Below are 12337 nucleotides of genomic sequence, written 5' to 3'. Positions count from 1 at the left end.
TGAAGAAAGTTGATCACGCTGACTTTCATTCCAGGAGATCGTAATTCCGTTGATGGAAAGTTCACTGGAAAAGCTTGATCGCTTTGTAAGGGGCGAGCAAAACATTGGAAATTCAATTTCAATAGTGACCTTATTTTTCAGGAGAGGAACGTTTACGATGCGTACACATGTAGGCAAATGGTGCCAAAGTAGCTTTTAAAAATTTTTAACAAGGTGAAACGTCTTCTTTATATTCCATTACAAGACGCCTTGATCCTGGAGCTATTGTCGACAAAGTTGTTGAAGTTTAAAGCTCTGCGAAAGACGCGATCGTATATTCTTCATGGCACTTCGTGACAGGAAAATGCCAATGAAGTTTTCCGTTTCATCCGTTTTATTCTTTTTCGTTACTTCACTCGAGAAGGCTTTCCGTGTTTCGCATGTTTGAAAAGCTCTTGGGATCTCCGAAGTAAGGGCATGAAAAACACTTCGTTCCGGATAACGGGTAAATGCACGAATGCAGGAGATCCTGAATTCGAATCTTAGAACTTTTAGACAGTTTCCATTTTATAATGCATGTCAGGAACGAAGGGTATTACATTGGGAATGGACGAAAAACTTGAATAGGAAGAAATTGAAAATTATTGGACGTAATACAAAGCGACATTTAATGTGGTAATTATGTATCTGTTACAATCTAACGAGATGCGTTTATACGTTTAATAGATTCACAGTCCGTACATTGACAATATTGATTAAAAAAAGGAAATATCCTGCTATTGAACCCTGTATGTTTGTCTGTACGTGATAGTGCAAAAATCCAACAAAATATCGAAGTTCACTGAAACCACATCGATATGGTGTAGCAACTGGAATACAATAGATTCCATTTTCCATTGTTGCAATACAACCGTACTCTACACGTGTAAAACTTAACAATTTGTCGATATTACTGGGATTCGCTCAAAGTTCCTCCTTCATTTATCGCAATTCTCCGTCTATCTATTATAAATGTCAGCGAAAATTCATGACAATCATTCCTTAATTCCTTTAAGCTGAAATACCAATTTTTACTGACATTCAATCATGCTATTATAAATATTCTACAATATGCTACATTTAGTCAAAGGAGACATGTACTCTCGATCATGCTTTCTCAAATATTCTCATGGGAAGTTCGATTTTTTTTTGCATGAAATTAAAACCTGGGTACCTCAAGGGTTTATAACGTGACGTTTCCACGATGATACAACGAGATTATCGAGTTCTGTTTCTCGCGACACGAAGATCAGATGTGCGTCTCGTTCGAGAGGGTGTTCTCCTTGTTAGACACCTGATATCTGAGGCGTCCATTCTTCGTGTGCACCAAGAACAACGACTTCTTCGATTCTTGCAAAAATTTCTCAGCTACGACTTTACTATTGCTCTCCGCGTCTGTTGACGAATCGTCCGCAGCCACTTTATTAGATCGTTTTTCCCTCTCTGCATCATCGTCTGGCTGAAATTGAGCTGCCACGGGTAAATTGTTTTCCATGGAGTCTGACGCGCTGTATCTGTGCCGGGAACAAAAATTCCCAAAAAATGTTAGCCCGTTTTGCGATCATTTGCAGCGGTGGAAAGTGTTGCAAAGGGTCAGAGTGCAGGCAAGTAAAGATGAATTGACGAGGATCAAAGGGTTGATCTTGCGGTACGCTTTCAGACGCGAACATACTTAACTTACTTCGTCCTGTGCTGGTAATTTACGCTTCTTCCTCGAAATATTTGGGATTCCCTGCTAGGTCCGGCCCCATAAATCATGCTGGATTCTCTAACGCTACTCATACCAACTCTGCTAATGGATGGATTGCTCGGGGAACATCGACACGTCTCCTTGAACGCGTCTCTGTATTTCGCGCTCATCACATTATACAGAATTGGATTGACGGTGGTGCTGAAGTAGTAAAGGCAGCCAGTCACCGGGTACACCCATTGGTTTACATCATCGTATGTCGAGACCTGATACACGTATAACAGCCGTTGAATGTGAAACGGCGCCCAACAGATGAAAAACGTGATCACCACGGCACCTGTGGAATCAAGTCGCACGAATTCTTTTCACCCTGCCCTTCAACGTCACCCCGATGTCATGGTCACGCGATGTCGTATAACGAATTTCGTTTGGAAACGGCACATGTTTCTATCAATTTTTCTTTTTTCTTTCGATCGTTTCTAGCACGGTAACACTGCAGATGGACGCTGACAATTTACTCTCGAGAACGCGAACGACGCGAGCACGTTATAATTTATATTTCAATCCTATATAAAGCAAATATCAAATAGAATTAAATATAATCTGCCAATCGTGTAGCAATAAAATTTGTTAAGTATGAATGTTTGTATTTTTGGGCAACGGAAATTTTTGGTTCGCGTGCGTTATCGACAAGATGAAAATTGTTTCACGATGACACGCGTCGCGTTGCCGTGAAACTTTGACATCCACGTTCGAACGTCGGCTGCCATATCAATTTTCGAACGTAGCCCTTGATAATGTAACGTCTGCAAAGGTGGCGTAACGCCTGTCGGCGTGGTTAAAAATTGTACGGATCTGATACGTGTACACGTGTACATTTACCAGGGGGTATAGTGAAATTCCGCAAGAGCAAAGGACAGGGTGAGATTTATTTAAGATTGGACATTTACTCAGCATCCGTGTGATGGTTTTCCGTGACTGAGCTTGCTGCGTTTCCCCGTGAACTGATCCCTCGACGTTTTGCGAGAGGGTGTCATTTTGTATTCGTAATCCTATCCGCAAGTAAAGCACCGCAATGAACGCCATTGGTATCAGGAAGAAGAGGATGCAGCTGAGTTGGTAGAGAGGAAATTGTTGGGGCATGTTTTCTCTTAGCATCACGCAAATTGCTGACTCTTCCGAGTATTGTTTCGAGCCTGAAAATGCAAAATTTAAAGCCTTTTGAAACACGAGCACCGTTTATTTAAACGACCCCGACGCCCGTTTTCTGTCTCCCGTTTGTTCGATTGACATAGAGGATTTTCCGGATTGACCGTGCGCTATTGACAGCATTTTCGAATGACGGTTTATGTTAAATAAATATTTGACTTGACAACGTATCAATATTAGATGGAAATTGCGTTAATGTAATATGATACGTAATGAGTACGTAAAATCGATACGTTGCATTTCTGTGGTACGAAACTTTTAATGGGATATGTAACTCTATCCCTCTGTACTTTCTACATCCTCATGAACTGTCGTCGTGGACTTTAATCAGATAAAAATACAGGCTAGGGTAGCTTTTACTGCCATCATTATCCTGAATGTCTAACGAACCTCATCGGTGAACGCGCGAATAAGTACGTGCGAAAATCATTGAGAAACAGAAAGTCCGACAATAACTCACTTTGTGGATATTCAATGTAATCAATGTCGATATAAACGGCGAACGGCACAGCAGAAATCAGAGCTATCAGCCATACACCAAATATAGACCGTATAGATCTCTCCCTGCCATTTCCGTAATAACGAAGGGGATGATAGATTGCCAAATATCTTTCCATCGAGAACGCCACTATAGTTAGAACCGACACGTAAGAGGACCTTTAAGATGAAAATTGTAATTTTTTTTCAGATATACGACATACAAAGTTATTCTTTATCCAAAATGAGACGTCGACTCACGTTTCAGAGACATACGCCCTTAGTTTGCATATACCTAATCCCCATTGCCATGGATATTGTTGCCAAAATACGCTCAATTCGAAGGGTAAACCTGAAAAAACAATTGAAAGATTCGTACTTGTACACGTGTCGCAATCGTTTTAACGAAGACCCATTGTTTCTTCTGCCTATGCGCTTCATTTATAAATTGTCATGCTGCATTAAGGATAAAATGACTGTAAACTTGTTCAGGTGAGGCAAATATCGTTCCTATTGAGTTTATTCGTTCAATTTCCTTTCGCGATCAACCCTATCTACAAATATTCGAGACTTTCATAACGCGAATGAGAAAGATATTTTTCCAATACTTGATTCAATAATGCAAACATAAAAATGGAAGAGGAGGCAGAAATTTAGATGCGAAACATTTCCAATCATATTGGCTATTTTTTTATTTCGCGATTTCATCTGTTAAATTTCATTCACGCAGATTCCAGTTGACGCTTGCAATTAGAGTAAATTGCCAGTGTAAATTTTCACGTTAGCCTAACGAATTGAGAAAAAAAAGGAACACGTAAAATAATTACCCACGAGAGAAAATAAGAGAGAACCAGTGGGCATAAATTAACCGTGTGGCTATTGTCCATGCAAACAAATCCATTCAGTCAGACCACGATCCAACACCGTGATACAAATGAAATCGTAACGAGTAACATCAAACCCTTCGTTATCCCAAGGAAGATTGGACAACCCATTAGCCGGCAATTAACACCTGATACGTGACGACCCTGCAAACTTTGTCTCGTAGCCGATAATTTCTGCATAAAACTTCGCACCAAATCCACTTATCAGTCGATTTGTGTCGCGTATCGAAAAAGATACGAAACAAAAGCGCTAAATCGTTTTCACAACGTTTAAATTGTTTCTGTTTTCCTATGTTTTCTATCTCTCTCATAGTTATTTACCTCTTGCCATTTAATCTACTGCACATCCATATTTTTTTTGTATTTTTATTTGCGTGGCGAGCGACGAAATTGGATGCACGACTGCAGTCTTCCCATCCCGCAAATAAACATCGACGACTCTATCAATGAAACACGACCGTATGAATTTTTTCAATGCACCGTGCTCACGTTTGACAGTATGAATTAACCGTACCAAAAAAAAACGGATACGTTATCTACGCGTGCCTCGAGTTACGGCATCGCGCATAAATCACCAGTGAATTTACCCGTTCCGATTAACACGAGATCGTCGAAAGTTGACAGTGTTACGATGTCGACGGGCTTAGAATCGCTTGGCGCCACCCCGAAATATTCTGCGATCGTAAATTTGTAAATCGTACTTTGTACATAAAATTTCAACCCTTCCAGACCACTTTCGCGAGTCAACATTGACAAATGTTTTAACGTGTGAAGCGTACAGAAAAGAGAAAGGAGCGGAACAGACAAGAACACGTCTACAAACTTACCCAATACTAAAAACAGCAGATCGGATACCGCCAAATTGAACAGGTAGTAATTCGTCGCAGTCTGCATAGACGGATTCCTCCAGATAACAATGCAAGTGATTACATTGCCGACAAATCCTGTTACGAAAATAAGAACGTACGCAAGGGTGACAGGCACTACTAATGTCCAGGGCAGGTACTTAGGACCTCGTACTTTCTCGAGATACTCCGATTCATCGGTGATGTTCTCGTAAAACCAATACTCATTCGATACATTCATTATTCACACAAATCTCCACCATCCGCGGCAGGAAATCAACCACTATTCCTCTGTTTACCCTCTTAAGTCACACAGCATAAAACAATCCCTCTCACTTCGAAAACCGCGAACATTTTTCTCGTGAAGAACTTCCTGACTCGCGATCCTTTATCCCCGTTAATAGCGTACCGTTTATCCCATAAAAATCTCATCGTTTTCCGCGAACAAACGAACTTTCATTCGTGTCTATTCATCAACGAAATCGTGTACGGTCCATTCTCGAAAATATCGGCACTGGTGCTGAATGCGAATTAATTAAAATGTCACGCGACGTAATCCGTCGAGCAGTAACACCGACAGACCAACGTGATAGTTGTTCTTAAAAACGCACCGTTTGCAGGATCGTGAACAAGTGACGTCTCTGGAGTTGCTCACCTTTGCACCACGCGCTCATCCACCACGCACCCAACCCTCCGCTTTAACCCCCAGCGGCGGTACCGCTGTCCTCGTAACTGAACCAATAAAATTGCGCGTACCTCGCCAACATGAAACTATTCAAAATATTTTATGGCAATTTCATCTCCCCGATTACCATAGAGAATTTCTCTATCGGCATATTTTAGCAATTCATAACCCACCGGGGACACGTACCTTTGCCGGAAACTCCGTTTCGCGCTTTCACCCGAAAATAGAGTATGAAATTCAACGAGATATTAAAGGTCAGACCGATGGAGAACGATGTAACATAATTGCTGGAGAAACTGTAAAAGATTTTTGATGTTGTCCAATTGTATTCAGAAGAAAATTGAAGTTTTCATTGATATTAGAATACTATATCTACGTGACTAAGAATATAAAAGAATATAAAGACGTTAAAATTCATCATTTATTTTAGTTATCATGGAAAAATGTTTCTGTTTCTTTTACAAATTTTGCCTCGTGTCCTTGGAGTTTCCATTTTATCGAGCGGTTATTCACGAATCTTGTTTCGGCTCATCGCCATGAAGCATACCTCCGAAACTCTGTTTTGCATCTATTTGCATATTCTTCTCATTATGATAGAACTTTCCTTCATTACGAAAATGGTGTTCCAAATATGGGACGATCTTTGGATATTCTTCTTTGTAACTAACTTCTTTGTAACTTATTGCCAAGCAAGAAGTGAACTACGTCTTTCCCCGATTCGTCGATCGAAGTTTTCTGTAATAAATGCTTCCTGTCTTGGTCAAATCGGGCAATCTGAATTGCCTGTTGCGGCAAATGTATTTGGTGAAAATGGCACAGTAAGAAGGCTTCTTCGTATTTGAAAGGAACTTCCATTGGAGGAGCATGCGAGTCGAGGATTAAGACCAACGTGCCAAGAATAAAAAAGTAGAGAAAGAACTGAAAAATACGTGATACATTGTTTGATACCTTTACTTTTTACTTCATTTACCACATATTTTATCAGAACAATAAATAAATAAATGAAAAGTCTGCTAGATACAACGAATGAACGTGGACAAAAACGGAAACATCGGACACAAGGATAATTCCTATTTTATCTGGGTTACGTACGCATAAATTTCACATTTTACCTTTGATGCCTCCCAATCGTGTATCAAGATAATAGCATTACGTTTCCTCGTTTTTGTCCTTATTCAATCTACGAGGAAGTTAGATGATAAGCATTGGATTAGAAGACGTGGCGTCTGAAACGGAAAGAGGAAAATCAATAAAACCGCGCACACTAAACAACATGTACGAAGTCTAATAGTTGTTATCGTTGTACGATCAACCAATATTACCCATTGCAATGGTTTATCCCCCATTAGCTGAAGGACAATCGGCCGAATAATGCATCGATATAACGAAAGGGATGCTTCGACGACCACGAGGATGATCAATTCTGTCAAACAACATAAAAACTCCGACCAAACGAGCACCATCATTTTCATACCCATCAGACACTGTTCCTAACATTCTTTCGACAGTGATGGAATATCGCGAGCGAGTATCCTACCGAGAAGATAAATTTAGGTTACACCATTCATTTTGACATCTTTCACAACAATAGCATCAACGCGTTCACCTGTTCGACGGTAGAAATTATTCGACGAATTAATTTTGGAAACAATACCAACATACGTATGCACATAATTATTACTTTGCCAGCGAACACTGTTCCATTCGTCTTTTGGGCGCAGAATCCCGGCGTTAGTTTTGCAATGGGAAACTCGCCTGGCCAAGATAAGTGAATTAGGTAACGAGCTTGCCAAAAGTTACGCTGTTCCAGCTATTGCTTCTGTTTCTGCAAAATCCTGTTTAACGGATCGTAGATCCTCCGGGATTTTTTGCGAGCGAACGCGAAACCGAAACGTGGCCAGCTCCCGGCTGCGTAACTTTAATTTATACGGTAACAAACTTTCTTTCGAACACGGCCGTTACAAAGTCCGAAGTTATTTCCAATCAATATTCGAAACTTGTCAGAAAGCAATTAAAACGTACTTCCAAATGAAACGATTTTTATACAATTTCGGGTGCGACGGGACAAATTATGGAGCTGCTGCAAATTCTCTGGGAAGGTGGTCATATTTAATTGCGTTCATTTTATTAACTCCCTCTCGATGTATAAATTTTGATGCGGATATAAATGAGAAAAGAGAGAGGAGACCGAAGCAACGCGAAGCGAATAGGGGAGATTTATTCGTATTGCAGAGCAACTAATTTCCAAAACAATAAAATTGAAAACTATGATACTGTCGGTATATAAGAAAGCTATAAGTATTCTAAATGTTTTCTTTTAAAAATTCATCGCGCATACCTTTAACAAAAGGTAGGTCGTAATTGATGTCGGTATTCTTTGATAAAGAAAACCATTCTTCGCAGGCGACGAAAGACTATCAGGTATGCAGTACTCGCCTTACTTGTACCATTTCTGCCCTTTGAAAGCATTATGTTACAGAAAGAAACTCCGCAGTAAGTAATGTTCGTTTGCATCTGACGTGTACTGTATTAAAATGTCCAGGATTTAACTCGGTAAAACATTTATTAGGTATATAAACTTTGAAATCAAGTAAAAATCGAGTAATAAACTCGGCTGTACAATAAATAGAAATTAACTTAAAAAAATTATTATATACAGTACTTATTTAGTCGCTGAAAATGTGTATGGTTAATTACAGATTGCCATTGGTCGTAGACGAGGACTTCTCTTCTCTTAATTTGCATGCAGAGTTCCTCTGTTCCTGCATAGCGGAGTCCACTCGATTCAGAAGAGGTTTCGACGTGGAATCCTCTTTCTTCAACGTGTAAGCTTTACGAGGAACGTTGTCGTTCATGTTTCCATCCTTGCCTGTAGTTTCTCGACTCGTAGTGATTCGAAACATTTCCTTCGCCTGGTTGATAGTAGACCTAGACAGAAAATTGTACAAATGTCATCCATATCGTTGATAATCCTTTGTATCTAGCTAGTTAAAACCACTACCTTACGGAACGACTGAAGTTCGAGTTCCGTGGTTTTCCATTCGATCTATTATTGCTCAATTGAGACTCCCTCGTGAGCCAACTCCTTCTGCTCGTCACTCTCGTTCTGCAGAAGATCGTTTGTTTGAACGCGTTCCGGAATTTCATGCTCATCAAGTTATATAAAATAGGATTCACAGTTGTGCTGAAATAATAGAGGCATCCGCTTAAAATGTACAAACACGCGTTCAAGTCAGGATAGTAATCAGATTCTTGACCGTAGACGTAGAGCAGTCGTTGAGCATGGAACGGTGCCCAACAAATGAAGAACAGGATAACCACAGCACCTGAAACGATCGATACAATTTCCGTCCCTCGTAGCAAGAAACACATGGGGCAACAACACGAGCGATAAAACATGTCTTACTTAACATTCTGATTACGGACTGCCGGGATTGAATTTGTCTCGTGTCCCCGTGAATAGCACCCTGCACCACCGAGCTCAGCTTCGTGCTGTTCCTGATTTTCAATCCCATCCGGATGTACACCACCAAAATGACCATCATCGGTATAAGGAAAAATATGATACAGCTTAACTCGTACAGAGGGAAATCGGGCATATACGGTAACAGCATGGCGCAAATGGCGGAATCGGCCGAGTAATTCCCAGAGTCTGGTGGATATTCGACTAAGTTGATTTTCGTGTAGATGGCAAATGGGATGGCGCAAACCAATGCGACCAACCACGCGGACAAGATGAACCGTATCGGTCTTTTGAGACCACTTATCGTATAAACGCGAAGCGGATGACAAATCGCCAAGTATCTTTCCATGGAGAAAGCCACTATCGTGAGGACCGATACATAGGAGGACCTATCGAGTAGGAAAGCAATTATAGTTAGATAAATTCGATGGTCCGTTGCAGTTATATGGAGAGCAAATTGCTTACATTTCCGATACGTATGCCCTGATTTTGCAAAGACCGACTCCTAGCACCCATGGATATTGTTGCCAAAAAAGGCTCAGCTCGTTAGGCAATCCTGAAAGTGATCGAACATTGCACGATAACGATCGAACAGTTCGTAGATAACGATCGACAGATCGAGGTATTTCATTTCGATTCAGTTAACAAGAGTCTATATTTTTTACTGCTGTACAAGAGAGTTATCTGTGATGATTAATTTCTGTGAAGATCGTACAATTGACGTCAAGCGTTTAATAAAAAAAAAAAAATACAGATTTTAGAAAAAAAAAAACACAAACTCATTTTCCTTAGACTTACGATCAACAGTATTTTACAACGATGGCATGTTACAACAATACAAGAGGATGCGGGTTCTATTCTAAAACGCGACGCGAGAGTCAAAACGATGTGGATATTTGTAAAACGAATCGTTTAATAAGGAATGATTGAATTGAGCTTAAATAAATCCTCTTCGGAAAATGCTCTTCCGGTGAAATTGAAATGCGCTTGAACAGAAAAGCGCATTTATTTCTGAATAATATCGCATGCATATTGATATTTGCCAAAGTGAAACGATCCCTATGATAATTACTGTAAGCAATACTTGTGTAAACGCAGACTTGATGCCTCATAAAATCGATACCTCGTATCGATCAAGTTGAATGTGTACGTGTACACCCTATCATGATCCTCTTAGTTCAATGAATTACAGCCGATCGTTCTTGATTCTTGCTCCGGAAAAAAAAGAGTTATTTACATAACTTTCATACGATGCGATTGATGAAGAAACGTTTGATGAAGCGACATTCAAATTCTATTCTATTATAGCCTATATATGTAGACGATATGTACTCTTATCGTCGCCTCGTTATCTTGATTTTCAGTTTCGACTATTCAACCGACGAACGTGACAGGAAATTTCGTAAATGTTTGTAGCTGAACGTTTGCCAGAAGTTCAAAGTACTTGTAACCGTCTTGTTACGCACATTTCAAGCATCTTAAATCTCGCAGTTCGACGAAGACTTTGGCACGCATATTTGCGCGGACAACTTTTACCCCGAAATAAATTCCCTCTATGACGTAAATAAAAACGACGTTACGATCAGCAAACAATCCACCGAGCAGATAACAATCGTTAATGTACACAAGCGTAGATTAATTTAATGTCCTTATCGTCGAGCTTCGATGTAAGGAAACAGAGGTGAGATTGTTTCAACCCGAACGTGTCATTTACAATCCAGTTCCAAAGGAACCATTCTGGTCTTCCTTTTCTTAATTAATTACGTAATCCACGTAATCACTCGAACAGAGTTTTATTCGATTAAATTAACGGCATTCCCGTTCGTGCTTCTTCCTACATTAATATCGATTCCTGTTCATCAATTATTAAAATGCTGGCAATTTCAATTAAAACGCCAACCATCTAACAGATTAATGGGTCATGCACTAATTTAGAGAGGGAACATAAATTTTAACGTTGATTACAAAATCGAATCTTTGCTCGTACAGGGATTGCCGCGTATTCGTTCGCGCTTATCATCAATAAACGTTTATCGGGCTCTATCATCTCCGCGGTTCTTCGACATTGTATTTTTGAATAACGAGTACCGAATTGACGCACACGAAAAGGCAAAACGTATCGATACACGCGGAACATAAACGCGCCTTAATGCACTTGCGTAACTCACCCAAAACAAGTAGAATAATGTCGGATATGGCCAGACTGAACAAGTAGTAATTCGTCGCTGTCTGCATCGAAGAGTTCCTAATGATGACAGTGCACGTGATGATATTCCCGAAAATACCGGTCACAAAAATGATCACGTACGTTATCGTGAGCGGTATCCCCATTTTCATGGGCAAATACTTTGGCCCAAGTACCCTGGTCAAGTACTCCGTCTCCGTTAGATTCCTCAAGTCCCAGTCCTTCCAGAAATCGTGCAAATCGCTCGAGTCATTGCTCGACGTTTCCATAATTGCTTCCTCCATCGAGTAATGAAACTATTCCTCCTTATGTCAAATGGAATCTCCCACGAAAGGAGCCGGGCATCGATCGTCGAGCATTTAAAAACGACGGTAACATGCACCCCAGAAAGAACGATTCGAATCTGGCAACAATCTACTCTGATAGCGTACGTTCACATCTGTGAAATAATTATCACCGGTAAACAAAGCATTCTGTTGAGCTGCTCGATTGCCCGTACGCCGAGTCAATAAACATCGATCAGACGATTGTTAATAGGTCACCAATTTTCGGTAAACTAAAGAAATTTTGCCAATTTCTTCGAATTCCCGCGTCGAGAAATGATTTCACTCGACAGTTGTTCCAGCTTAGCCCGGTTACAGATAATTCACTTTGTCATTTCGATAAAAATTGAATACGACGTACTTTTCCGCGAACATTCCCAACCGGATTATTCCTTGTTAATATTTCACCGCGTCTTTCCATTCTTCTTCTAGATGCGAATCATCTCGACATCACCAGTGTACACGCCAAACAATCAAGAAATTCGTATCCGAATGTTTTCAATAATAATTCGTTTACTTTCTGAGACACGACGAGTGTATAAATAGATAAAGGAACGC

At 40.2% G+C, this 12337-nt stretch overlaps 2 protein-coding genes across 2 annotated transcripts; both read right to left on the bottom strand.

Annotated features, from left to right (window-relative positions):
- Positions 1 to 1198: 1198 nt before the first annotated feature.
- Positions 1199 to 5407, bottom strand: LOC143428854 (neuropeptides capa receptor). Its single transcript, XM_076904057.1, has 6 exons — positions 5106 to 5407; positions 3656 to 3746; positions 3378 to 3574; positions 2659 to 2904; positions 1700 to 2045; positions 1199 to 1532 (listed from the first exon to the last, which is right to left on the bottom strand). Exons 1-6 carry the CDS (start codon positions 5362 to 5364, stop codon positions 1268 to 1270), a joined length of 1404 nt encoding a protein of 467 aa, XP_076760172.1. The 5' UTR covers positions 5365 to 5407; the 3' UTR covers positions 1199 to 1267.
- A 2945-nt stretch (positions 5408 to 8352) lies between these two features.
- LOC143428855 (neuropeptides capa receptor) lies at positions 8353 to 12079 on the bottom strand. The gene is made up of 5 exons (XM_076904058.1): positions 11440 to 12079; positions 9737 to 9827; positions 9215 to 9660; positions 8810 to 9134; positions 8353 to 8736 (listed from the first exon to the last, which is right to left on the bottom strand). Exons 1-5 carry the CDS (start codon positions 11738 to 11740, stop codon positions 8502 to 8504), a joined length of 1398 nt encoding a protein of 465 aa, XP_076760173.1. The 5' UTR covers positions 11741 to 12079; the 3' UTR covers positions 8353 to 8501.
- Between the last annotated feature and the right edge of the window lie 258 nt (positions 12080 to 12337).

The sequence above is a fragment of the Xylocopa sonorina genome, chromosome 11 (genome assembly GCF_050948175.1).
Source record: "Xylocopa sonorina isolate GNS202 chromosome 11, iyXylSono1_principal, whole genome shotgun sequence".
Classification (NCBI taxonomy): Eukaryota; Metazoa; Arthropoda; class Insecta; order Hymenoptera; family Apidae; genus Xylocopa; species Xylocopa sonorina.
The sequence above is the reverse complement of the archived record's forward strand: the minus strand, read 5'-3'. Positions and strand labels throughout refer to the sequence as shown.

Excerpts from the sequence above, each read along its gene's own strand:
- LOC143428854 (XM_076904057.1), bottom strand. The coding sequence starts at position 5,364 with ATGAATGTATCGAATGAGTATTGGTTTTACGAGAACATCACCGATGAA. Across the intron at positions 2,905-3,377 it reads TTACATTGAATATCCACAAA|GCTCGAAACAATACTCGGAA; the intron begins GTGAGTTATTGT and ends TTGCATTTTCAG. Across the intron at positions 1,533-1,699 it reads AATTACCAGCACAGGACGAA|ATACAGCGCGTCAGACTCCA; the intron begins GTAAGTTAAGTA and ends TTCCCGGCACAG.
- LOC143428855 (XM_076904058.1), bottom strand. The coding sequence starts at position 11,740 with ATGGAGGAAGCAATTATGGAAACGTCGAGCAATGACTCGAGCGATTTG. Across the intron at positions 9,661-9,736 it reads AGGGCATACGTATCGGAAAT|GTCCTCCTATGTATCGGTCC; the intron begins GTAAGCAATTTG and ends CCTACTCGATAG. Across the intron at positions 9,135-9,214 it reads GTCCGTAATCAGAATGTTAA|GTGCTGTGGTTATCCTGTTC; the intron begins GTAAGACATGTT and ends CGATCGTTTCAG.